The sequence below is a fragment of the Orcinus orca genome, chromosome 3 (genome assembly GCF_937001465.1).
Source record: "Orcinus orca chromosome 3, mOrcOrc1.1, whole genome shotgun sequence".
NCBI classification, from domain to species: Eukaryota; Metazoa; Chordata; class Mammalia; order Artiodactyla; family Delphinidae; genus Orcinus; species Orcinus orca.
Window position 1 is genome coordinate 179,760,260 of NC_064561.1, and position 25,959 is coordinate 179,786,218.

General features: G+C 51.8%; 1 protein-coding gene across 2 annotated transcripts in view; it reads right to left on the reverse strand.

The window, feature by feature from the left end:
- Positions 1-25,959, reverse strand: part of TENT4A (terminal nucleotidyltransferase 4A) — a 44,791-nt gene that overhangs the window by 12,707 nt on the left and 6,125 nt on the right. For both annotated transcript variants that reach the window (XM_049708241.1, XM_033436691.2), the window contains exons 2-6: positions 5,737-5,860; positions 4,888-4,934; positions 3,892-4,012; positions 1,488-1,595; positions 337-465 (exon numbers count right to left, since the gene is read on the reverse strand). In XM_049708241.1, the coding sequence (XP_049564198.1) occupies positions 337-465; positions 1,488-1,595; positions 3,892-4,012; positions 4,888-4,934; positions 5,737-5,860 (529 nt within the window). The remainder of the gene's footprint in view (positions 1-336; positions 466-1,487; positions 1,596-3,891; positions 4,013-4,887; positions 4,935-5,736; positions 5,861-25,959) is intronic.

Sequence of the window (25,959 nt, forward strand, 5' to 3'; positions counted from 1 at the left end):
AGTGTTTCACTGTCCCTCAAGGCATGAAATTTTTCTAAATATAAAGAGTGTTTCTTCCAGGTTAGATCAATATACACCCGACTGACAGAACGAGATAAGCCCTCCCTCCAACAGTTAAATCGGATACAAAAATAAGCTACGAAGGAGCAAAGGAAATAGTATTGATCAAAACAGAGTTTTATGATGAAGACTAGAAGTCAATTTCTACCACACCAAACAGAATACCGAAGGGACAGCAAGGAGCTGGGACCCATGAAGCAGCCGGTAAGAGCGTCAAGGAAGGGCACTCCCACGGAAGCCTCAGGGTCAGGGGTTCTCGAGAGAAAGCACACTCACCTGCAGAAAGCTGATGGCCATTAAAATTAGGCTGTACGAGCTAATTCCACCTGTAAAAACTTCATTCAGGTCCCTCTGCAGGAGGAACTGTTTCAGTACTAAAATCAAGTAAGGCAGCAATGAATATTTCTGCAAATTCCAAAAGAAAAACATCATCTGGTTAGACTCTGTAGCTTTGAAGACTTCTCACACAGCAAATTCCACATGGCAGACAGGAAGCTCCCTTCATCCTCTTGCCCCTCGGAAGGCTCGAGGCCAACGATCCTCACACCGTAGGGGCCTGAGAATGAATTATGTGAGGGGCTCGTCAGGGCCACGCTGGGCCCGCCCCCCAGCTTATGGCTCAGCAGGGGTGAGGTGGGGAGCCTGCATGGAGACCCCAAGCCCAGTGGGGCTGGGGAGAGAATGAGCCTCTCCTCCCAGTGTCTCCCCGCTCGCCGGCGCCCAGCGCAGGGCTCTGCGGGTGGGTGTGCGGCAGTGCGCAAACGCCAGCACTCAGAAGCACCCGTGAGAGGGGCAAGGGGGGCAGCAGGAGGCCAGCAGAAGGCAGCATCGCCAAACGCAGGGCGAAGGGTGGAGGGCAGAAGGGCTGAGAAGTGGGTGGAGGGATGTGGAAGCTCCTGCTGCTTTTCCTGCTCTGCTGGGGTAGAAATGACCCTTCAGGCAAGCGGGATGGTGCAGAGGGAAGGGGAGCACGTGGTCCCGAAACTGTGGGCAGAGGCAGGGTCCAGATGATGGGGCTGGGGTCGCCTCGCCACCTCCACGGCAACAGGAGGGAAGGACTCTCCATTTAACTGCACCACACACCTGGTCAGAGTCCAGTGAATGCGTCCCATCCTTAGGCACTAAGACCACCCAAAGTAAGCAAATCTACATACACTCCACTATGATGTACTCAACTTGCAATCAGGCACGCTGAGCTACAGGGATGGTCATTTTGTAATAACTAGAAAGAATATTTCAACAAAGTGCTCTAAAATAATGCTCGAGTGTATGAAATGGTTAGCCAAGGAAGGCAAATCTGCAAAACAGCTCTGTAGTTTCAAAGTGTCTCTGGAAATAGTACTGTAGGATAAATTCAACTGCTACAGTCTTTGTCATTAAAGATTATCACCCCTGGTTTTTACTGTGCTAACTTGCTGAGACAGCACCTTCATGTAATTCTTGATGAACTCTGCTGCCCGGACCCCAGTCTCCATGTTAAAGCTGATGTCGACTTTCACTTCCGTCTCCTGGTCTGTGAGTTTTATTATCGGCACCTGCAAGGATTTAATTGTGCTTTAGAAAACAGAAAATTGTGCTTTAATAGGCAACGTCTTCCACGGTCAGGCATCAGATGTTTCCCAAGTTGTACAGAGGTTTTTTCTCCTTATACACAGAAGGGGCTTAGAGATCATGAACCCCAGATTGTAAAGATGAGAAGAAAAGGGACTTTCCCAGCATCAACCCCATGAGCCCCCAAGGCCGCCCCCCCATCCGACAACAGCTAGCGCTCATCTCTGCCCGGCCCTGCCAGCCTGACCTGGTGCCTCGCTGGTGACCGAGCATCAACCACGGGCTCTCTGCAGGACCTGTGCTCCCCAAGCCTGCCTACCGCGAGGGGAAGCCAGCTAAGGCCCTGTCCCCCCATGAGGGCCTGGGGATGGGCAGAGCTTTTGGTCCCCAAATCACATTTGCTAGAATTTCTGAAAGCGTTCAAAGTAACTTCAAAGCTGTTTCTTAAATTATATTTTGTACTGATATTGTTTTTCCAAACAACTCTATTGTGGGTTTTCATTCTTTAAGAAAATTTAACTTAAAAACATTTTTTTCCCCTGAAAATCAAGTAAAAGGCTATTCTGTAAATGCTCTCAGTAACAAGAATCATCACCAAAAGGCACCCAAAACCGGCCTCATAAAAGCTGTCCAAGCAACCATTCAGACCACACCTGCCCCACACAAAACTGTTCTTCCAGAAAAAAGGCAGCCTCCAAGGAACAAAAAGGACGTTCCTTCCGCCAAAACAATCGGGGTCTCACGAAAGGTTTAAAATGTCTGGAAGTCAACAGAGGAACACGCTCTTCAGTGCACACCTGCTCTGGGCTCTAAAACATATACACCTGGGGGCAAACTGCCCAGGACACGTGTGAGAGGGACAGGCCAGCTGGTGGTGACAGTCTCTCCTGGAGATCACCTCCACCACCAGGCAGGGCGAGGTCCAAGGAGGCAGAGGAAACAAAACACTTTCCCAAAGAACCGATCAAAACTGCTTCAGAAGGAGCCTATGGTCAAGGGCCCACACCTCCCGTACGTGGTAAACTCCTCAGGAGCCAGCATCTTCCCCGGCACCTCTGGACACAGCTATGAAGCCTCTTCTATACGCACAGACTTTTCTCCCCAAATCACTCCTGGCACCCTCCTGCCTTACACACACACACACACACACTCCCTCTCTCCCTCTCTCCCTCTCTCCCCCTCCCTCCCTCCCTCCCTCCCTCCCTCCCTCTCTCTCTCTCTCTCTCTCCCCCCGCCCCACCCTCGCTCATGTGTTGAAGCCCCAGGTTCTGGAGATTAGTAGTAACACTGCAATACTTATTTTGTGGTGGTTGTTCAAAATAGACCAGTTTCCACCTTAAACACAGCTCTCACGCTGGGCTCAGGGCCCGTGATGAGATGCCGGTGAGGCTGCCCGGCAGAGAGCACTGCCTGGCAACAGCTGACACTCGTGGAGGCCTACGACGGGCCTCCAGCAGCTGAGGAGGTGTGTGACAGCAATGAGGCCACCTGACCATGCAGCTCCTGCAGCATCTATTCAGCACATGGTCTGTCCTCCAGAAAGTTCTGGAACCCAAGACATTCAGGTTGAGGCTCCTCAGCTGCTCTACACCTAAACAAGGACACCTGGTCAGAGACCACCGGCCACCCACCGTGCACTCTCGAGGGGCCAACACGACAGGACAAACGGCAGAGCCACAGAAGGGCAGAGCCGAGACTCTGATAACCTGCTCACAACAGGCAGGTAACACGGAGCTCCTGGGCTGTGGGCGGCCCTGGACCAGGGTAAACCTGGGCCCGCGCTTCCAAAGCCGCCTCATCTTCCATCTTCTCCCGAGAGAAGCACAGTTTTCACGTGTGTACAATTTTGGAACGATGAAAGGAACAGGCAAGCTTCTCTCTCTGAAGTGTAACTTGGCAAATGGTAATCCTTTTCTACGTGATAAATGCCACAGTCTAATCATTCTGCCACATTCTCCACAAAAGGCAGCCTCTGAATCTGTCTCGTTTCGGGTATTAATATCTTTTCCTTACGCGGCCTCACAAGAGACGACCCCATCATGCATTTTAGAGCAGGAACAGTTTGGTGCTCTCACAACTTGTACTTCAGATGGTGTCTAAACATTCTCAGCTTCAACTCCTAACCACAAAAAAATACAAGCGCGTTTACACTACAAGTAGGGAAGTCTTCAAACACGCAGCCAGAAACCGCTGGCCACATCAGCTAACCCCACGGGACGCAGGCTGCCTGCAGGCGCGCAGAGCCCCTGCACGGGCCCGGGGCCCAGAACCCGCGCTTACCGTCGCCTTGTCGAGGACCTTGATGGAGCCCGGCTCGGCCACGCTGTGTTTCCGCAGGGCCTGCTCCAACAGCTGCAGCGGAGGGCGCTCCCATTTTCCAAAGACCACTAAGTCGATGTCGCTGGGTGGGAGAAAAGCGAGTGTGAGCCCTGCTCGCCTCCCCACACAGCGGCACACATGGCCGGCCGACCCGCGCCCCGGCACAGGCCCGCAGGTCCTCCGAGAGGCAGACGGCGTGCCGGGAAGCCCCTCCCGCTTGGTGAGAGAGCGCAGCTGACGAGCCACTCGTAACAGAGGCAGAAAGCAAACGCTGACCGAGTCTCCCGCACCCCGAGGCAACCGAGGCCCTCACGGCTGCACTGGCCCGGGCTCCTGGACACCTCGAATCTGCCCAGCTCCCCGCTGGCCCTGCCAACGCCAACCCAAATCCTGAGACTGTGGCCTCTTTAGCCTCCAAGCGTTAACAGTGGCTTGGGAGAATATAAGCTTTTAATAAAACGATGCACATAAAACTAAGATACTGAAGCGTCCTTGACGAGGGTACACTGGAGAACGGCTTTAGAATGCAAACTTCTTTGACGTTTTTCTATCCAATAAAAATCCTTACAAAATACTGTTCAAGTAGAAGTTTGCTTGAATCTTCATTAAAACATAAGATGAACTTTTCAAAAACAAATCCAAAAGTCTCAGACCGTCTTCTACCGCGCTTCCTCCCATGGCTCTCACTTCCCCCCGCTCCTAGGAGCCAGCGCTCTGCATCCCACCACATTAAGTGCAAGAAGAAGAATGCAAAGCAGTCAGTTACCATAACGGTCATTAAATTTTTATTTCCTGCAATCTCCCCTCCGTGCTCCACCGTCTCTTCCTTTCGCTCGCGTCTCTAGCCTTAGCTCTGAATGCAAGGAACCTACTTTAACCTTAACACGCGTGCAGACACCCACCCGGCTATGCAGACCCAACCCTGGTCCTCCGCGCAGCGGTGCAGCTGGGCCTCACCTGGTGGGAAGATAGAGGCCCGTGCTGAAGCTGCCAAATATCTGCACCTGCAACAGAGAGGGAGCGTCTCAGACGCGGCCACGCGGACGGCCCTGCCCCGCCCCTTCTCACTGCGAGGGCCCAGCGTCAAACAAACTCCTCTCGGTCTGTAAGGTAAACGCCAGCCCCGGAAAGGAATCTTCAACAACTCAGCACTAACAGGGCGTAACAATTCCTGGCCTCGCCCACAGCCCACAAAGCCAGGGCCTGCTGAGAGCCCCGCGGCTCAAGCCCGTGGAAGGCACAGGGCAGGGCTCTGTCCCAGGGCACCGAAGTGCAAAGCCGGAAGTGCCGCGTGTCACTGTGCCCTGGAGGGGAAGCCCGGGGCCGGCCAGAGGGCCGTCTCCCGCTGGCCCCGCACTCCAAGTGCCCACGGACCGCATCTCAATGTACATGCGTTCGCTCTCTGGAAAAGTGGTGTGTAGTTTCACAAAACGGAACACACGCTAGGATGCGTGACGCAGGGAAGAGGTAAAACTTCTCATCTTAAGGTAAACTTAAACCAGGAAGAATAACCACACTGTTCCAAAAAGGAATTCCCTCGGGCCGATGGTCCTCACACTTGAAGGTGTCAGAACCACCCAAGTTCGGCAGAGATCCCACCTGGGCAGGCCCAGGGTTTCTGACTGGGCAGGGGCAGGGCGCGTGCGTCTCTAACCAGCTCCTCGGTAAGGGCGGCCACCCATCTCGGGACCCCCTGGAACCTGGAAGCATGGCCTCGGCCACGTCTGCACTGATCCACAGACACAGGCGGCCACAGGGTGCTGACATGAACTTGTAGCAACACAGAAGTGCAAAGGGTATACCCACATCAGCCGTCGGCCAAAGATCTTTAACCACAGTTTCGATCCTTTTCACCACCTCTCTTCTCATGGCTGCTTCTTCAGGACAAGGGGACATGAAGTTATAAAAGTCAATTATTTCCTCATGAAGTCTAGTGGACAAAAGAGAAACAAACTAGAGTTACAATTAAGCTTAACCACACTTCTCATTCTGCTGTTAGAGCAGCATGACACTAAAATATATTTCTGGCCACTTAAAATCCAGTTTCTTGTTTCCTCTGAAAGTATATAATGAAATGAACACTCTGTGGTGGATGAAATTCCACGGTACGGTTTAGCACCACAGAGTAACAGGAGCAAATTTTGTTGATATAAATATCAAAACTTTCAATTGGCATTTAAAGGCTTATTCAAAAGAAACATTTCAGGGACTTTACATGAACGAACTGAGAGAACTCCATCCGTGAAAGATGGAGGGTGATCCCAACTGAGGCAGCGCAGGGAAACCCAGTGGGTTTCTCACCCTGTCCGGGCTGTGCTCTGCACCCATGGGCACCCTCACTAAAGGGTCTGAGACAGGCCAGGCCAGGAAGACATGTGTCCTCGGGAGCCTGGCGGCCCCAAGTCTCGACAGCCAGGTCTGCCTGGCCCACCAGCAGACAACACCCTAGACCCCGCACCCAGGGCCCACAACCACATCTCTCGGGCAGAAAGCCCCACTCAACTCAGCACTGGAGCAGCCCCCTCACGATTCCCGCAAGGAGGCCAGCACCAAGGTGTGCAGGGACACGAGTCAGTTCGGCCCTCTCTCCCTCTTGGTCTTTCCTAACAAAGGTCTAAACAGCAATGGTTTCAGGAGAAAGGAGCGGGCTCCAGAAGCTGCCTCACACCCCTGCCCCAAAACTCACGTCTCCGCCAGTCCCCGGCGGCGGCGACGGGGAGCTAAGTCTCAGCTGAGGATCTGGGCCGCAGACCCAGGAAGGAAGCACAGGCCACCCTCGGTTACTGTCAGGGATTTAAAGACGGGCAAGCAAATAACGCGATCCTAGGAGTTACGTCAAGTCAAAGCTAGCTGCTTCCGTTCTAAGTTTGATTATTAGCACGGAAAAGAGAAGACAAAATGAAATTTGTTCAATAATACTATCATGTTAGTTAGCTCAACAGCTAGCAAGACAGTCCACCCGACAGCAGACAACACTTAACAGGAGCTTCCAGCGCCAAACGACAAAGGTAAGGACAGGAGGTCTAACATCTCACCTGCCCTCGGCTCTTGTTTGAGGCCAACCTCACTCTCTCACCTTCAGGACTGCCACCCCCACTACTCACTTGAAGTGACCATCCTGACACTCAGTTTAAAAGCTACTCGAAGCCGCTGACAGCACACATGGGACACACACAGGAAATAAACGCCCGACACGCTTGTTCACGGTGCATCTGCAAGGTCAGTGAGGCCATCACTGATTGGAGCCCTGACGTTATCACGTTTAATTTTTTTAAAAAAAATCACGCAAAACTTCACCCCAAGCATGCTGCTGATTCAGCCATGAGTCCCGTTTTTAGTAAGCCCAAAAAGGTAGAAAGTCATGCAACATTAAAATGCAGTAATTTTTCCAAAATATCTACCCAACTCCACGATTTACCAGGTCAAGCTTCTAACATCTCAACAACTACCCAGTGCCAACTACATCCTAAACCTTTAACTGCATCTCTTCCAGCAGCTCAGCAGGCACGTCACGTCGGCGGCATGGCCGATGGTTCCCAGCACTCGGCAATGTCGTCAGCAGGACCAGATGTGTCACGTTAGTGACCACACCGGGGACCTCCCCCTGTTAACAAGTGACAGTAACACTGTCACCGGGCAGCTGTCAGGAGACAGCACAGGGCTCCTCAGGGCAACAGCATGTGCCACTGGACCAGCCGTCACCTCGCTGAGAAGTCAGTCCATCAAAGCACTAAGAGCGCACGCTCTCCTGCAGCTCAGCGCTGCTCTGCTAACACCAGGAGTACAGAAGCATAGAGACGTTAGATAAGGATATGGGCCTAGAGCACCTAAGCAACTGGCCCAGAGACACGGAAGAAGGACAGCAAACCTGGTGTGGCAAAACCCTATCCACACCCCACAAATGTAACACATTAAAGCATCTAGGAAACAGGCCATTCCGATTTGCCAAAATGTCACTGCCAGTCTGCGCCTGCAGGGTGGAGAGAACTGTCACATGTGAAAGAGCAACATGAAAAGTCGCCCGTCATTTTCCCAGGAGGCACAGACACGGCCCAGTGTGACAGTGTCAGTCTCGTCAGATGTCTGTTGACTTGCCTGTCACCGAGAAGGGCGCCCCTTCTCTGTGACAGGCAAGCACGCCTCCCCTCCTGATTCAGGAGAGATGAGTAACGAGGCCACGGCGTGCCCACATCCCAGAGCGGAGTGCCAGCAGAGCACACGCCTCCTGATTTCAGAGTTGGGTTCCACCAATAAGATACACTAACGAAACGCCTACCTGAAATTTGCATTAAACTGCATCTAAAAATTAGCAACGGCTGTAACAAATATTAGGAAGATTATTTTTGCTTTGCCTTCTGGGAATGGAAGGGATCCTGCTGGCGGCCTGGTTGGACAGGGTGGCTCTGGCCCAGCCCCTGCAGGCTCTTACTCGAGGCAAGCAGGGACCAGGAGGCACTGCGCGACCGCTGGGGCCACCTGAGGACCGCGTGGCTCTGGAGGGTGATGCACCACGGGTGCAGCAGAAAGACACGAGAAGGTCTAACAACCATCATGAGGCCCGGGCAGATCCAGAGAGCCCCGCAGCTGCCTCCTCCGCTCAGGCTCTTGGTGGAAGGAACGCAGAGAGGAGAGGGGAAGCACCGAGGGCTGGGAAGGTGGGGCAGGCAGTGCAGTTGTGGGTTGGGGCAGCCCAGGAGGGCTGGGAAGGGTGGGGCAGGCAGTGCAGTTGTGGGTTGGGGCAGCCCAGGAGGGCTGGGAAGGGTGGGGCAGGCAGTGCAGTTGTGGGTTGGGGCAGCCCAGGAGGGCTGGGAAGGGTGGGGCAGGCAGTGCAGTTGTGGGTTGGGGCAGCCCAACAGAGCCTGCAGGCGGGAGAAGCAGCGCCCCGCCCTCCAGCCGGTGTGGTGGCCCGCCCCGCAGCCGGGCTCTGTCCAGGGAAGGTGACCTCCAGGGGCCTGATCTCAGCGCAGAACATCGCTTGCTTACGGTGAGCATTCAATCAGTATGTGTGGGATGAATCAAGTTTTGATAAAATGCATATTTTGCTTATGACTTTGTCACTTAAGATCTACCTTCCCTGTACAATGTCATCAAAAATCAACATCCAAGAAACAGTTTACCCCTGTACCGGATAACTTGCTTTGTTAGCAGAAATTACTTAAATGGCCAACTGTCCTTTTAAAAAAATGTAAACGGTGATAAATAAAACAGCTGGGATTATTTATTCAGCACCACATTACAAGTAGCTTCCTCACTTTAAGAAACGACCCACGATGGTTAGGACAACACACTTTCACAGTAAGTGCCAGCGGCCGCGTGTGCAGCCATCGCCTCGGCACTGAACATACACACGCGTTTGGTTCTCCAAAGAGCTTTGCTGAATTATGTCTGTGAAAAGTTTTGATCTTTTCTACTTGAAAACGAGGACAGTTACTCTTCTCACATATCAGAACCTCAGAGGAAGCTCACAGATGACAAGACGTCTACATAAAACCACACCCAAGTCTCCTCCATGGCTCACAATTTAGTCACCGCATCTCCTAGAGCTCACGTCACCCCACTAGCTTTCAGCCTCCAAATCTTCCAAGGAAATTTCTATGCTGTGACCACCATGGAAATATTCCTCCATCATGGGTCAGAGAGGTGGTATCTCAAAACCAGCAGGAACAACGATCACCTGGAGGGCCCAGGCCACTTAAGAGGCCAGGGAGCATCTGCCAGGCCCCAGCAGAAGGCCCTGGGGAGACCTTCTCGGAGGGTTTCCTAAGGGGAGAGCTCCCACAGCCCTTTCCCCTTCCCCTTCCCTAGTCCCAGCGTGCTGGCCTGTGGCCGGCCTCCAGAACCGTGATCCCCGCAAGGCTGAGAAAAGCAGCAGAGGGAGAAGGTGGGCTGGTCCCCTGGGATCAGGGCACCATCACTCTGTTACTTTCACTCTTTGTAGCCAAGCCTGATCCTGACACAGCAGCGGAAAACCAATGAAGTTAGCTTCCTGCCTTGTTCTACATTTGAAAACGTAACACAGACGCAGAGTTAAATTACTAAATGAAAACATCAGATAGAAGAAGTCAGGGGAAAAAAGCAACGGAAATCATCAGCTATCTCGAACTCGAAGGAGGCCTTTCCAGACTCCAACACAAAAATGACAATCGCAACGCAAAGACTGAGAGAGTCAAATAATTACCAAGAAATTCTAACAAAAGACACGCAGGGTGTAAACAAATTAAAAAGCGAACGTCAAGTGCACATGTCAGAAGCAGGAAGGACTTGTTCAGAAAGACCAGGCCTCTCTCGGGCTGGACCTCACGCTCTGGGATCAGCTGACAATGTATCTCAAGAGAAAGGCATCCCTCGCTGAGCCCGGAACCCCACGCCTGGACACCTGGGCTCCAGACCCCCACACACACGCTCGCAGCAGGGCCGTGGGTCAGGACGGGCGCCGTCCGCCCATCAAGAAGAGCAAGGGGAGGCTCCGTGACAGACAGGTGACAGACATGCCCCGCACGCACGTAACTCAGGAGAAGGTCTAAGAGGCCACGTGCCAAGGCGGCAAGGCCTCCTCCTCCAGGTGACGGATGAGCTGGTGAGAATGGCCACCTCCTACTCTACACGCGGGCGCTGCTGGAATTCTGGGTTTTTACAAGAATGTACTCATCACATGTATAAATTTAAAAGCGAAAAGGAGAAAAGATGATACATTTTAGAGGGAAAACAACTGCCCGAGAGATGCTCATTACACCACTGACTGTATTTAACATTTGGAAGCAACAAAACATTAAATACAACACAAAAAAGTCAACTGTATTTCTAGATGACAAGATTACTTGTAATTTTTACATTCTTTTTGCTTGTATTCATCTCCTAATTTTAACAGTGAATACTGATCACTTAAAGAAAAGAACATCAAGTCGGTCAGGCTTCTAAGCCCTGACGCCACTCTTCCCATCCCGCCCCTAAACAGCAGCGAGGTTTCCAAGCCCCTCAGTGTACCTCGTGCCGACACCTCTGCCAGGCCCTAAAATCCATGCGGAGTGGGGAGGCACAGGCTGCGGACAGGACTCCTGTGACAACACAACGTTCTGCAAGCGGCTACCGGGCACCTGAGGCGTGGCTGCCACGACTGAGGGCCTCAGGTTGTAGCTTCACTTAATTCAGTCCCAACAGCACATGGGGCTCGTGGCTGCAGTCCTGGCCGCTGCTCCCTCGTCTCCACCCCGATGGCCGAGCAACGCTATGCTCAACACAGGCAGAGCAGGCGGCCCCAGGACCGCACGTTGTCTCTGCAACCCTCACTCCTTCCATCCCGTGAGACGCCACCGTCCAGGAATGAGGGGCGGCTTCCCCAGGGGGCACAGGCCTCGCCTGGGGGCCTGGGGAGAGTGCACCCTGCCCACACACCTTCCAACGGGAGACAAGGGATAAAAACACACCCTGGTCCTGGGGCTCTCAAAGGTTCTCTAAGTAAACATTTTAGAATCTTAGGGCTAAATGTGGACAAATAAGAGCCATGTCTGTCAAAAGCAAGCATTATAGTTCTTGATATAATTTAAACACATACTCACTGCTCCATTTACGAAACTAGGATTTAAGAGCCCGACAAGATGTTTGTAACAATGGTGCCTGATTAGAGCATTTTCCAAAGTAACTGATGTAATTGTGGAATTGAGCAAGGCTATTCTTTCATCATCACGAAAATGTACTCTTTTTTCCTTAACATTTCAACATGTCTAAAATTGGGATACATCTTTCAATCAATGGCTGAGCATCAAATCAATGCAAAACTAAATATTTTTCTTTCTTCATGGTACATTTCATAACAGTGCATCTCTTTAGGTTGGCTGATCTGCAGGAAGTTGTCTAGATGAAGTTTATATGGGGCTGGCCACAAAGTTCGCTCGGTTAATGAATATGTTGTTCAATAAAGTTCTTGGTGAAAATGAAAAAGGCGTCTCTTACTTAATACCAAACAAACTTTTTGGCCAACGCAATAGTTCTGCCCTGTAAGAAAAAGACAACTTCGAATGGGTTGGGTTTTTGCAAGTAATAGCACCTCAAATCCAAAGAAATATGGGAATCAGAAGCTGACCACAAGGCATCCTGTGGGGAGAGGGCAGCAAGAGCAACAGAGAGGACCCACTGGCATGTGAGGCCCGTGCGGCCACTTTGCAGCCACGAGGCCGGAGCGAACTCTGGAAACCTCCGCACAACGCAGCCCTCATCCTAAGCTGAGGACCCGAGTGCCCGCACCACCGTGGGCCCTAAAGGGATAAGGCCGGCAAGGAGCGGCGCTCTGGATGGCTTTGTGTGGTGGTGGCTTGAGCCTCTCAAGTGGTCTCATCAGGTGGGGCACGGTGGGAAAGGTCTGCTGTCTGTGTGCAAAAGGAACCCTGCGGGCAGCGGAGGCAGGAAAGCGCTGCGCGCCCGATGCCTTGTCTCCGAGCAGCGGATTCTGAGACACTCTAGCCTTGGCTACTGGCCCATACAGACCACACGCAACTCTGAGAGTCAATCTGGAAGAATCTCAAATTGATACAACGCAGTGGAGCAAGCCCTGAACTGATTCACTTCCTGGCTATTTTAAGAAAGATGACAATGGTGAGACCAGAGTTTTCAGTGCATTTTAGTTTTCATCATGAAACTACTGGAAAACAAACTTCTGAACATTATTACCAAGCATGCTTTTAATCTAGATACTAGAAAATAAAGTTCACTGAAAATGAAAAAAGACATTTCTCATTTACAATCGCTCTCTGGTAAGAGGCCAAACCCATTCAAAAGGTAATGACTGACTTTTCAATTTTTAGTACATGTCCCAAATTAATTTTTGCTTTTGGTCCCAACTTATCAAGATCAGCAATGTTTCCGTATCTATCTCAGCAGCTGGTATACGGTTGCTGTGAACATTTATGAAATCCAACTCAATGAGCTTTTTTAAAGAGCAAAAGATGGATTGTTAAGTTAGAGAACCAAACTATCTACTTTCATAGCTAATAACGCTATTCATGAAAAGAGATGACCCATTTCAGGAGGATGATATTCGATTTCAGAAGCTGGGCTGCCAGGGTTGCAGGGTCCCCGACTCTGTCTAAATCTGAACGGAAGCCGGCGAAGGCTGGCTGGTTCTGCAGGGGGCACCCACTGCCGGCTTTTCCCTGCCTCCTGGCCTGGGAGCCTCGGTGACCAGCCCCAGGCACAGCTGCTCCCTCTCCCATTCCCAGCCCAGCGCCACCTGCAGGTTGTTCCACGGTGACGTCTCTATACGCAAACAAGGAGGACAGGCAGATGCACTACAGCAGGAAAGAGACACGATGACACAAGGGACCAGAGGCGAGGACAGTGAAGTACATTTAAAATAAAACAGTGTGGACAGAAAAGGGGCAAAGCTAACAGGCCAAGCAGTTACTGACACGGGTCTGCAAGGGGGAAGCACAGAGGGTTGCCTGTTCCCCTAGATCTGAAATCCTCACAGCTTTTTCTAAGGAAAGCCATGGTCAGAGGTCAGATTTCATTCACTGCTTTAAAGAACAGAAGAGCCAGATGAACGAACGCAACCTCCTCCAACGTGGTTACGAGACGTGTCAGCACCCAGTCCTGGAGGTAAGAGCTGTGCTCTCAAGTATTGACTCATCCAACTCTCCCAGCCCACCGTCCCCAGGGCCCCGCCCTACTGCTGCCCTGAGTCACGCCTCCCCTCCACACCCGCCAGGAACCTGCTCAACTCCAAGTGCTTGTGGAAAACCAGGCTTTTTGATTACAATGTAAAATGCCACAGAAAACACTAGAAACTCACTTCAACTGTTAATTTATTCTCTCCCTCTCCCACTCCTTCCAAGTCTTCTTAAAACCCTCAAAAGCCTTGAAAAGCCAGCGGTTTCTCAGAAGCTGGAGCTCCCTCCCCTCAGCTCCACAGTGCTCACTGTCTGCATTTTTGCCAAAAGCAACGGCTTGGGGAAAGTATTTGGAGTTATAACTACTGGAGTTTTACGGTAGATTTTCAAGCCCACATGGATGCACTTACACTAAGACAGCAGAGTCCGAGCGCCCCGGGGGACCAGGCGGCCCGAGTTAGCAGCTGCCTCTCCACCAGCTGCAAAGAAGGGCTCTGCTGGGCAGCGACCAGTGAGACCTGCAGCGAGTGACTGAATCACTTCTATTTTGGGGATGGACGATCCTTTTTTTTTTTTTTTTTTTTTTTTTGCGGTACACGGGCCTCTCACTGTTGTGGCCTCTCCCGTTGCAGAGCACAGGCTCCGGACACGCAGGCTCAGCGGCCATGGCTCACGGGCCCAGCCGCTCCACGGCATGTGGAATCTTCCTGGACCGGGACACGAACCCGCGTCCCCTGCATCGGCAGGCAGACTCTCAACCACTGCGCCACCAGGGAAGCCCAGATGATCCTTTTTAAAACTCCCATTTCCTGACACAGTTAATGAGCTAATTATAAATCATTTTATTTATTTTTAATTATGTTACAGGCCAATTAATGTCTGTACCACTATTTAGAAAGTCTTGAATCAGACCTTCAAAGGTTGTTTATAATCTAAGCTCAAAAGTGTGAGGAAGCTGACTGAAACTGCAAAGCAGAAAGCCTGTGTTTCCAGAGCGTTCCTTCCAGCGCCCCCATCAGCCTGCCCGCGGGGTCTGCACCTCAGCCTCTCTCCGCTCCTGCAGCGCCCCACCTGTGCACAGCTCCTTCTCTAGAGGGAGAGAGCCTCTAAAGAGACTCTAAAATGTTAACGGGAGAGGGAGGCCCTCAGCGAAGCTGCTGCACAGGGAGGGGCCTGAGAGCTGAGTGACAGACAAGAGGCGGCAGCGGGAGCCGGGCTGGGGGCACTACTGCACCCGGCCCAGGCCACGGCCAGCCCAGGAAAGAAAGGGCTCAGACCCGCAAAAGAGCCGGGAGCTGGAGCAACCTAGAGGGAAGCACCCCACTCACGCGGTACGTCCTCAACCCATCATGGGCAAGAACGACCAGTGGGCCTCAGCCCCCCAACACTGGTGTCCTACGGAACCCACAGTGCACTCCAGGACCCCCAATCTGGAGGAGCTCACGGCCGGGAGGGCCGCTGGGACACAGGGGTGCCAAGAAGGCACTTGGCTGGGCCCCGTGCACTGCTTCAGGCCACCGGCCACGCAGCCTCGCCGGACAGCCACAGCACAGACCCCTGCAGGCCACGGTGCTCGGAGGGAACCGCCAAGTCTGAAAGCAGGATGGCCCGGCCTTGCTCGCTAGCTCAAGTAGCTGGATCATTTTTGAGATGAAAACAGCTATATCCTCTGTCCTAATTTCCAGAGATGTTTACCCTCGTGAAGGTGAGCTGGATAATCTTTTGGGAAGCAGTATGTGTGAGAGCCTGAAAAGATGACTTCCCTGAGATACTACACAATACCACCCATATTACCAGCATTTTCGTTAGTCTCCCAAATAGTCCTTGAGTCAAGTATTATTCAATATTTTCTCCATTTTACAGATTTTAAGATTTTACAGATTTTAAGAAAACTATTCATTAGACAGATGGTAAATGGCCCAAGATTCCACGACCAGGACTCAAACCCAGAGCTGTGCAGCTCTCGATCTTGACGTTCAGCCACAGGGCTGTGAAGCCACACTCAGGAAGTGGCCCAACATACAGAAGCATGCAGACACATGCACTACGGGCTGTCTACAAAAAGTGAAAAGCTGTAAACATCTCTCCCTAGTTATTTAGGAAATAATATACATCAATTCCATCTTTAAAAATCGTTTAAAAGAGGTTTTTTTTTTTTTTTTTTGTGGGCCTCTCACTGTTGTGGCCTCTCCCGTTGCAGAGCACAGGCTCCGGACGCGCAGGCTCAGCGGCCATGGCTCACGGGCCCAGCCGCTCCGCGGCATGCGGGATCTTCCCCGACCGGGGCACGAACCCGCACCCCCTGCCTCGGCAGGCGGACTCTCAACCACTGCACCACCATGGAAGCCCTAAAAGAGCTTTTTAAGACAGGAGGAATCACTTATCTAGAGTTAGATTTAAACAAACATACAAAAATGATACATTTAGGGCTTCCCTGGTGGCGCAGTGGTTGAGAGTCCGCCTGCCGAGGCAGGGGGTGCGGGTTCGTGCCCCGGTCGGGGAAGATCCCGCATGCCGCGGAGCGGCTGGGCCCGTGAGCCTTGGCCGCTGAGCCTGCGCGTCCGGAGCCTGTGCTCCGCAACGGGAGAGGCCACAACAGTGAGAGGCCCGGGTACCGTAAAAAAAAAAAAAAAAAAAAAAAGACACATTTAAAGTAGCATTAAAAATAAGAGAGACATATGCTTTGTTAAAAACAGAAAAGTGTTAACAACAGGAAAATTATGGGTAGTTTCCTTTCTGTATTTTCCAAGTTTCTTCAGTAAGTACTTTAGTGCTTTTATAATCATAGCCAAGAAAAAGTGTCATCACGTCAGCTTTACTGACACTGACTTTACTCCAAAGATCAAAGGGCAGACATCGCTGTGCTTAAGTCTTCTTTGAGACTGGCTGTCTTTGGCCTTTACATTAAGGCCAAACCCGCGTGGGCTTTCCCTTTGGCTCGGCCCATGCCCGGCACCCTGGGGGCCAAGGAACTACTCGTGTGACTCTGCTCAGCTCCAAGGTCCAGCAAGGCTAAAGGCCCCTTCACCCCTAAAGTTCTGGTTCTAGTGCCACCCCAAGTCACTGGTCTAGCATACACGCCCCCCCGCAAAAGACAGGGCTCCTGAAAAAGCTAGCCTACAATCCCAGAAAAACCCCTGCAGATGTAGATGACTGAACCCAGAGACCTGTGAGGAAGGGGGTGTTCTCTCAAGTACCCCAACCCTCTCTGGCCACACCACACCAGGGACAGCTAACGGGCTTCCCCACTGTCCCAGCGCCCACTGACGGCACTGCTGTCAGACAGCTGTGTTGAGTAGGATTCTGAGGCTATATTCAGACTTAGAAACTTAAAATTCATTAGTGGTACTATCCTACCAGTATTCTTATGATGATGACAAGTAACTGACACGTACCACCTGCCTGCTCTGTCCAGTCAGTGTACGACACGCTTCACGAGGATGATCCTGAGAACCACCACCACCTCCCGTCTTACAGATGCTCAGAGGCTGGACAACCAGCCTGAGCCTCACGTCTGGTGTGAGACTTCCTGGCACAAACCTCTACAGTGTGTCTGTGCTCACGCTGCTCAGAGTGCGCCCCGGAGCTCCACACCCCATCGACTGCCCCTCCCAACTGCCTCCTGCAGACTTCTGGGGCCTCAGCTCCACTTCCATGGCGCTAGCTGCTCCCTCCCTGGCCCTGACCCCTCGGTGGTGATGCTAGATGATGCTAGACGGTGATGCCAGGTGATGCGAGACATGCGCAGCCTCTCCCCAAGACAGTGTCCTGGCGGGATAAGTCATCCCAATGACCCTCAGGACAGGAGAGCCCATGTGTGTAACGCACCTGACGGAGGGCATGCCAATCACCTTCCACGTCACCAAGAGTGGCAAAGCACTCGTTAAGCCTGTGTCCAGTCCCGTGCGGCCTGCAGATGTGACCAGAGTGGGCGCTCGTCATCGCCAGGTGCCAGTGCGCATGGCCACACGAAAGCCAGGTCTCCCCACACACCCGAGTGTCAGCATATCTGAGCGTCTGCTATAATTAAAGCTACTTAACGTCCCTGTATCCAATATTTGCATATATATCAAAGCTTGATCTACAGTATTAGAAAAATAAAAACATAACTTTTAATTATCAAATGTTTACTTTTCACTCAATCAGCAGGAATGTCTCCATCCAGTGTAAAGGAGGCCGTAAATCATTTGTACCAATTCTGCTCAGCATGAACTAGGCGTGTCTACCTCTTCAAGTCTCAGGAGACAGGCCAGGCTCCAGGGTTCTGGCTCAAGATGGCAGGAAGAGCACACATCAACCTCCCAAGACCCCACCATGATGACCAGAAAAAAATGTTAAGAAAAAGGACAACACAACAGCGCTGGAAAACTAGCAAAAATAGAAAGGCAGGGAGGAAGGGAGGGCAAAGCAAAGAACTTAACGGATCCAAAGGTTTAAGTCAATATTGAAGTACAGAAAGCAGACGCAAGTCATCACTGCACAGTTATTTACCGCCAACCCACGATGGACCAGGTGGTGCTCTGACACAGGCTATAGAGTGAGCAAGACAGAATCAGTAAGTCCCCCATGCTTGCTGAGCTGGGTTAGAGGCACGGAGAAGGGAGCAAAGTAAATAACCAAGATCAACCCCAAGTATAAGCACACTACGCCGAGATTCCAAATGGTGGCCACGGCTGTCTTTATGGCTACTTTAAATCGTATGGTCAGGGACGGCCTCCCAAAGAGCTGATACTGGAGCCAAGACAGAAGGGCAAGAGGCAGCCAGATGTGCAAAGATCAGGGGACGAACCTGAAGGCCCTGAGAGGAAGTCAGCAGGGCCTAGAGGACAGGGGGAGCCTGAGTCTGACACACCAGCAGCGAGGGTCTTCTGTTCCCCGGGCTGACTTCAGAGCACACGACACCAGGCTTCTGAGGACCCCGAGGCCATGAAAGGACCGGGCCAGATGAGCTGGGCCCTAAGAGGCTGAACTAATTCAGAGAACAGACTTCAGGCCCCCAACAAGGTAGCCCACGGACTCGCCCCAAGACTCGACTCTCCACATGGGGGCCGACGGGTCCCAGAAGGTCGGCCAAAGACACAGCAGCCCCTCAAACCTGCAGCCTGACCTGAGAGGGAAAGTTCTAGGGGATGTCGGAGGGCTCAGAACACCCTCAGGTCGCATCAGCAGAGATGGCAACCCATGAACGTGGCACAGCAAACAAAGAGGAAGAGAAAGGGGCCCAGGACATCATGAGAACAAGGACCCCAGTGTGGGAGCAGACGCCAGCCGGGATCAGGAAAACCCACTCCCACGCTTCGTTGCTACAGAAAACCTCAGTGAGAACGTGGTCGTAAACACAGGGTGAAAAGGGGGCAAGGAGCTGCAGGAGAGGACAGCAAAGCCACTGTGCCAACACCTGAGAAGGGCCCGTTTAAGGAAGACGGACAGAGAGGAAAAGAGAGTCAAGCCGTCCACGTGGAAAAGGTGGAAGATGAAACCAGGGCCGCGCCGAAGGCCCGACAGGGGACCAGCCCCTGAGGTCAAGGCAGAGCCCGGCCTGCGGGTGGAAGGGCAGTTGCGGTCCAGGAAGGGCTGATGCAGGGCCAACACTGCGGAAAGGACCAGGTGAGCACAAGAGGAAGGCGCGGCCAGGCGGGCATCCAGAAGAAACCACCTCCCTGAAGCGGGATCAGTCCCGCCCCAGATCTCTGACAACATTCGCAGCCAGAGACATCGGGGAGCATGCCAAGGTCGTGAAGCGGGGACCCTGTTCTCCAGGCACCCAGCAGGCTTCGGGGAACGCGGAGCACATGAGCTCTCCTGTACAGACTCGACTCCCAGCACGCAGCACAGACGGAACGCAGCACGGCCGCATGGACCCGTGGAGCGGGCTGAGGGCTACCAGGCCGGGCCGGTCAGAGTGGAGTGAAGGGCTGTGCACAGAGCCCATCCCGCAGGGGGGCCAGGCAGTACGGCCCTTGGAGCCCTGCCGAAGATGTCTATCAGAACGTGGAAAGCTGCCGGCGTCCCGGTGAGAGCCTGGCACACAGCATGAAGTCTACGCAAAGACAGAACCCAGACTAATCGACTGCAAACTGTAGTGTTCAGGGCCAAGGCAGGATGGCAGGATCCACTACGAAACCCTGCGGGACCCTCAGCTGCTCTGGGCTTCAGTCTCCTCATGTGAAACATGAGGATGCTGATGGTGCCCCCTCACGTGGCACTGTCAGGAGGATTTAATGAATACAGACAAAGTATTTAGAATGGGGTCTAGCACTCAGTAAGAGCTCAACAAATGGTAGTGATCATAATTGCAGAACAAAATACAAATGCCTAACTCATGGTGGCAGACAAACAACATAATGCAAATCAGGAGCTGGGCGGCTACATAAAGGGTTGTCTTAGTCTGCTTGGGCTGCTGCAAAGGGATACCACAGACTGGGCGCCTGAAACAACAGACATTTACGTCTCACAGTTCTGGAAGCTGGAAGTTCAAGATCCAGGTGCCAGCAAGGCCGGGTCATGCGGAGGGCCCTCTTCCTGGCTCGCAGACTGCCGACTTCTCAATGTGCCCTCACATGGTGGAGAGAGAACGAGTGAACTCTCTGGTCTTTCTCCTAAGGGCACTAATCCCATGATGAGGCCCCACCCATGACCTCACCTAAACCCATCACCTCCCAAAGGCCGCACCTCCTAATGCCACCACATTGTGGCTTCAACCTACGATCTGAGTGGAGACAACTCAGTCCATAGCAAGGGCTAACATCGCTAACCTACATGGCAGCAGACAAACTGAAGTGATTTCATTAAAACTTTAACTTTTCTTTGCACTTAGCCACATAAGGTTTTTAATCTTCTTTATATTCTTAGTCTCAGCAACATCTCTTAGAAACTATTATTTCTTTTTGAAGTTGAACATCACTTTCGCTTTCAAGCAAAATTAATAATTTAGTAAATTGTATTTAAGGAGAACATAAATTGTAATAGAAGTATTTCTGTTGATCAATGCATGTGTCCGTCCATACAGGGCTGAGAGAGATGCCTACAATGGCAGTCACCTAATGGGTCCATGGTTATTTCTGGGTGGTGGGGTTGAGTGATTTTTAAAGCTTTCTGCTTTTTACCGAAAAATACACACAAATCTGTTTTATAAAAACAATATCATTATTTAAAAATCAGCATAAAGCACAGTCCAAATCAGTCTCTCATTTTAAAGCAACGAGCAAACAGAACCATAGAGGCACGGTGTCACGCAGAGCCGTGCTGTCACCGGTTCATAAAGGAGCCACTGGAGAGCCGCAGGGTGATAGACCAGGGCCTGCTGCTGGCTCTGCAGAAAGCTACTCAGATTCCTCTTGGGTCCATCTGCGGGGTGCCCGAGAGATGTACAGGGATGGGGCGGAGCTTCATGATGTCGTGTGCTACCCCTCCTGAGAAGCCAGTAGTCATTTCTCTTGACCTAGAGACTGGAACTCAACGTAAGCAAGTGTTTTCTTCCTATTGTTATTCCTCTTTGGACAATCCCCTCTTTGCTCCGAGGGTCCAGCAGTTAAGAAGACGGGCTGTGGCATCAGACTGCCTGTGCTCCCGTGCCAGCTCTGCACCTATGGGCAGTGTGAGCCTCACACCCTCTCCCACACCACCCCCTGCTACACAGTAAGGAGACAAGAGCCCCTCCCTCTCCTGGGAGGGGCGAGGGCTCAGTAGGGCCAGCGACGATTAACACCATGACAAGTACTGAGGACCATTCACCTGATGGGAGCAGAGGAAAAGGTGAAGCATCCAGCTGCTACGGAAGGCTCCGGAACACTGAGCCGTCTTCCCAGCCCAGCTTTTTACTTACTTCCTAGGGGCTTACTCTGATCCCTAGAGGCCCTTTTTACTCTTACCAATTTTGCAAGCTTCCCTTCATTCCAGGCCTTAGCCTATGACAATTCTCACAGGTCCCCATTCTTTGGAATTTGGTCTCAGTTCTATACTCTTATTTCTATCCATCATATTGTACTTAGGTTTTGTTCGTCTGTCTCTTGTGAGGCAGTCTTCGAGAGAGGCACCGACTCTTTAGACAGATTCCTCACCCACGTTTTTACAGGAGATAATTTCTAACAACACTTCAGAATTTCTTTGCATTTCACAAGCCTCTTTTCTATTTCTGTCATTTCAGAGTTATACTTCAATTTTTTGATCCGTTTGCTTACGTTTAGAAAAGACGCCAGTAACCAAAATCCTCCTTACTGCGTGGCGCTAAGCCCCCTGCGCCCCTGCCAGTTCACCAAGTTCCTGCTTCTGGCTCTTTTCTCTGGGGGCACCAACCCCTTCCTGGGAGGCACCAGTGAACACAGGGGCTTTCTTGTCAAGCAGGCCTGCGCTGAGGCGCCCGTTCTTTTACCTTCTAGTAGCACCCTGGGCGAGATGCTTCTTCATCTACCAAGACTTAAAACGAGTTACTGTCCGGGGGAATTGGGAGAAAGCAGGATCTGCAGCGAAGGCAGCGCCTGACACCAAGGAGGAAGTCGGCAAACGCTCGCCAGTCCTGTTTCTCGGCCTTTCCACTGTCTTCCAGAAAAACACAAGCCAACGATTCATCGGATGCTTCGTTTTTCATAAAGTGTAACTTCTAAGAATAACCCAGATGGCAGGAGCCCTGCTGCCTCCACCACGACTGCCCCCAGGCAGCTTCGGACGTCTGGGGGAAGCAGGAACTCCTTGTACTACAGCACCAGGATGGGCTTCTGGTCCCCCAGCGCTCCCCCACCCATCTCCCGCATCTCTGTCATTGGTCACCTGACTGGCAAAGTCCTTATGGGAGGACCTGGGCCCCCTCCCCCAGTCTGCTCTCTCTAGGAAGGCAGAAAAGCAAATGGCCCTCAGCAGACACACAAAAGCCAGGTCTGCAGAGCAAGCTGCTAGTTTCCATTCCCGCGTCTTGGGGGCGGCTCCTTCGTTTCAGGAACTTCGTTTAAGCTCTTCATTTAAGAACTATTTGCAGCTCCCCAATGTCAGAGCTAGACTGACATTTCCACATGCAGCACCTTTGGCCAGATCACATTAGCCTGTCTAGGCTTTGCTTTTCTGTCTCCAAAGCAAGAGAAAAACTACCCGTTTCATGGGCCTGCTCTGAGAACTCAGGGAGGAACCTCGTGCAGAGGGCCGACCCCATGCTGGAGTCCCTGTGCTCTGCTGCTGCTGCCCAAGGACACTGCCCGGTGGGAAGAGGCTGGATTATGTCATTAGCCCGTGTGCACAGATGCAGAGAAGCACCACCTGCCTGCTGGACCAGACACCCCGAGCCGTAGGAACCCATCTTATACTTCATGTGTTACTGAAACAGCAGCCCTCTGAGAAGGATTTACACTAGAAACGCAGAAACAATTTCTGGAGCTTTGCAGTGGCGACTCTCTGAGTAGCGCAGCTTTCGCTGCTGTTGGAGTTTGACTGAGTCAAGTAAGGAATCTAAAGTTACTGCAGTTCGGTGCTGTCCAAACATAAGACCATTTAAATTTCAACTAAAATTAAAAACAATTGAACTCCAGTTCCTCAGTCCCATCAGTCACATTTCAAGTGCTCAGTGGTCACACGCGGCCAGCGACTACTATACTGGGCAGCACAGAACTAGAGCCCCGCCCCATCCTCACAGAATGTTCCACAGATGGTGCTGTTCTAGTTCTGACCTTCCCAGGCCCTCACTTTTGCTTCCTGCACTATACACAGAACATGTGCTAAAAGCTGCAAAGAGCTCAGAGAAATAGGATAACATCCGCTCCTTCCACTCTGCAGAGAACAAGACCAAAATCCCAAACAACTCTAAGCAAGTTACACAGGGCAGCACACACATACCTGATAAATACATCAGGAAAACCCTGAAAGCTCTGGGAAGACAAGATTCTTACTTAAAAATCTAGAGGACACACGACTCAGGCATTGTTTAAATTTTTAAAAATAGAAAAGTTTGCCTTGGCTCAAAAGGAGAAAGCATTTCCACGCATCAGGTGGGTCTGTCTCCAGCTGTGCCCGCTGCCTGCCCTGAGGACACCAACTGCAAGTCTTCAGCAGTCTCTCCAAGAGAAAAGTTTTGGCCTGAGAGGGAAAGTTCTCCGTATCCGGTTGGCAACAAGAAGTTTGGTTTCCATTTCTTTAGAGAAGAGAGGAGAAAAGGAAAGGAGCAGCCCTCCTAATTCCCCCACGTGAGCACTCACACAGCGAGCCCACGTCTCCTTTCTCTAATAAGCCCTGCAAGGGCAACGGGGCAGGCCCTGCTCCACGGGTGGGACGCTGAGGCTCAGAAGTGAGAACCCTCGATGAAGACAGCCATGTCCAGACCCAGGAGCCAGGCTACCCGAGATGCAGGCTAGCCGGCAAGCTCAAGGCCTCGCACGTGCTTCCCGATGCTAAAGGGATGGAAGAAAAACAAACGCACAAGTAGTTCGATTTTTCATTTCCCTTTAACTACTATAGCATTCTAGCCATTCCTTCAGATGCCCAGGATTCCAGAAACGTTAAGATCACCTGAAATCTCTTTCAAACATGAAAAGATATAAACTACCTACATCCACATGTTATCACTCAGGAAATTAACTCTGATCTCAAACCACAGAGAGCTTAAATGATTGTTCAGAGCAGCTGATTTGGGAACTAAAAAAGAGCACAAACCCACAATAAAAAGGCACGGTGCTGATCATCAGAGCCACTCCCCACCAGGGGGAGCCTCAGAGCCCTCAGTCAAGTCCACCCTGTCGGTGCAGAGAAGGACAAACTTCAGAGCCGAGCCTCGCTGGCCAGGGCGGGGCCCAGCCTCCGTCCCCTCCCACCAGCAAAGGGAACACAGGCCTTGGAAGCCCAGGCCACGTGCGTGCGAACAGGTGACAGGACGCTCACCAGGTACCAAGTTTTCTAACTTTTCATGTCAGATATTAATTTTATAGTAAGAAAAAGACCAGTTGGAACTAAATGGAGATGCCTTTCTAACGGAGAATAGAATTTTTGTTGAATGTTTTGTTTTTACATTCTGTCACAAGGCATAAAACTGATTTAACCGCACTCTTCAGGAAGGCAGGCAGATACACTGCAAGAGATTTCACTTCATTCTGCATTTAAATAACTTCAGAGTTGGCAATCAAGTCTGCAGAAATTCTAAGACAAACAGCAAAAGTTATTTTTAGCATTTGGTTTATTTAAACTCTGCAGACTGGCCGCACCTCACTTGCCCCTCTAAGCTGCCAGCGTCCTTCTCTCTTCCTTTCCTTCTTTCATTCACTCACTCACCAGACACTTACTCAGCAGCGGCTTGGTGCATGCTTGGCACTGGGAATGCAGGCTAGGCCGCAGCCCATCCTCCCCCGAAGAGACCCAGCAGAGCAGGGGTCAGTTTTTAAGAGTAGTGGTGACTCCACAGAAAGGGACAGAGCTCTGAGGCGGGGCTTCTGGGCAGGACACCACTCCCATTAACCTGCGCTGCAGGGTCTTCTGCAAAGCAAGGATGGACTGTGGGGATCCATGTACTGACTACGGAGGCGACTTGGGTGAGTCACCGACCTTCCTCCCCCAGCACAGGAACGGCACCTTTCCTAAGCTGACCAGTGCAGGATACCTCACAAACGGGACTTTTCAATCACTGTAATTTCCATATGTTCATCCCCATGGCTTTCACATAACCTCTTCTCAGATGACATATTTTAAGAAGAGTCCACGTGAGAAAGGCACAGAAAGGCACTCGCAGCTATGATCACTCTGGCTGTCCCTGAGTTCAGGGGTGACAACCAGGCAAGAGGACAGACAATCTGCAAGAGTCATCGTGATGGGCTGGAGTCCAGTCAGAGGAGAGAAGTGCTGGAAAAGAAAAACACAACCTGTGTTCCCACAGCATAGAAGTCTACGTATGAGAGAACACCTGCACGCGCAGCAGGCAGCCCCCAGAAGATTCTGTACCCTGACCCCCGGCACCTGCGGCCGTGATGAAATTGTCACTTCTCCTGTGATTATGCTGTATGACTACGTGCCCTAAACACAGACAGTCACTTGGGTGGACCTGACCCAACTCCATGAGTCCTTAATGCAGAAGGCTTCCTTCAGCTGGCAGCGCCATCTAGAGATTCAAAGCCCTGTGGTGGGTTTGAAGATGGAAGGGCCTCGAGCCAAAGGATGCAGGTGGCTTAAAGGAGCTGAGAGAGGCCCCAGCGGGCATCCAGCAAGAAATCAGGGGCCTCAGTCCTATAACTGCAAGGAATGGAATCATGCCAATGACAGGAGTGAGCTCACAGGAGGACCCTGAGCCCCAGCAGAGAACACAGTGGGCAGCCCCGAGACTTCAGCCAGCGGGGTGCCTGCGCAGAGAACCCAGCCCCCAGCGCCAGCCTCTGACCCACAGAACCTGTGAGACATCAATGAGTGCTGCTGTAAAGCCACTGAGCCTGTGGACATTTGTTACACAGCAGCAGCAAACCAGTGC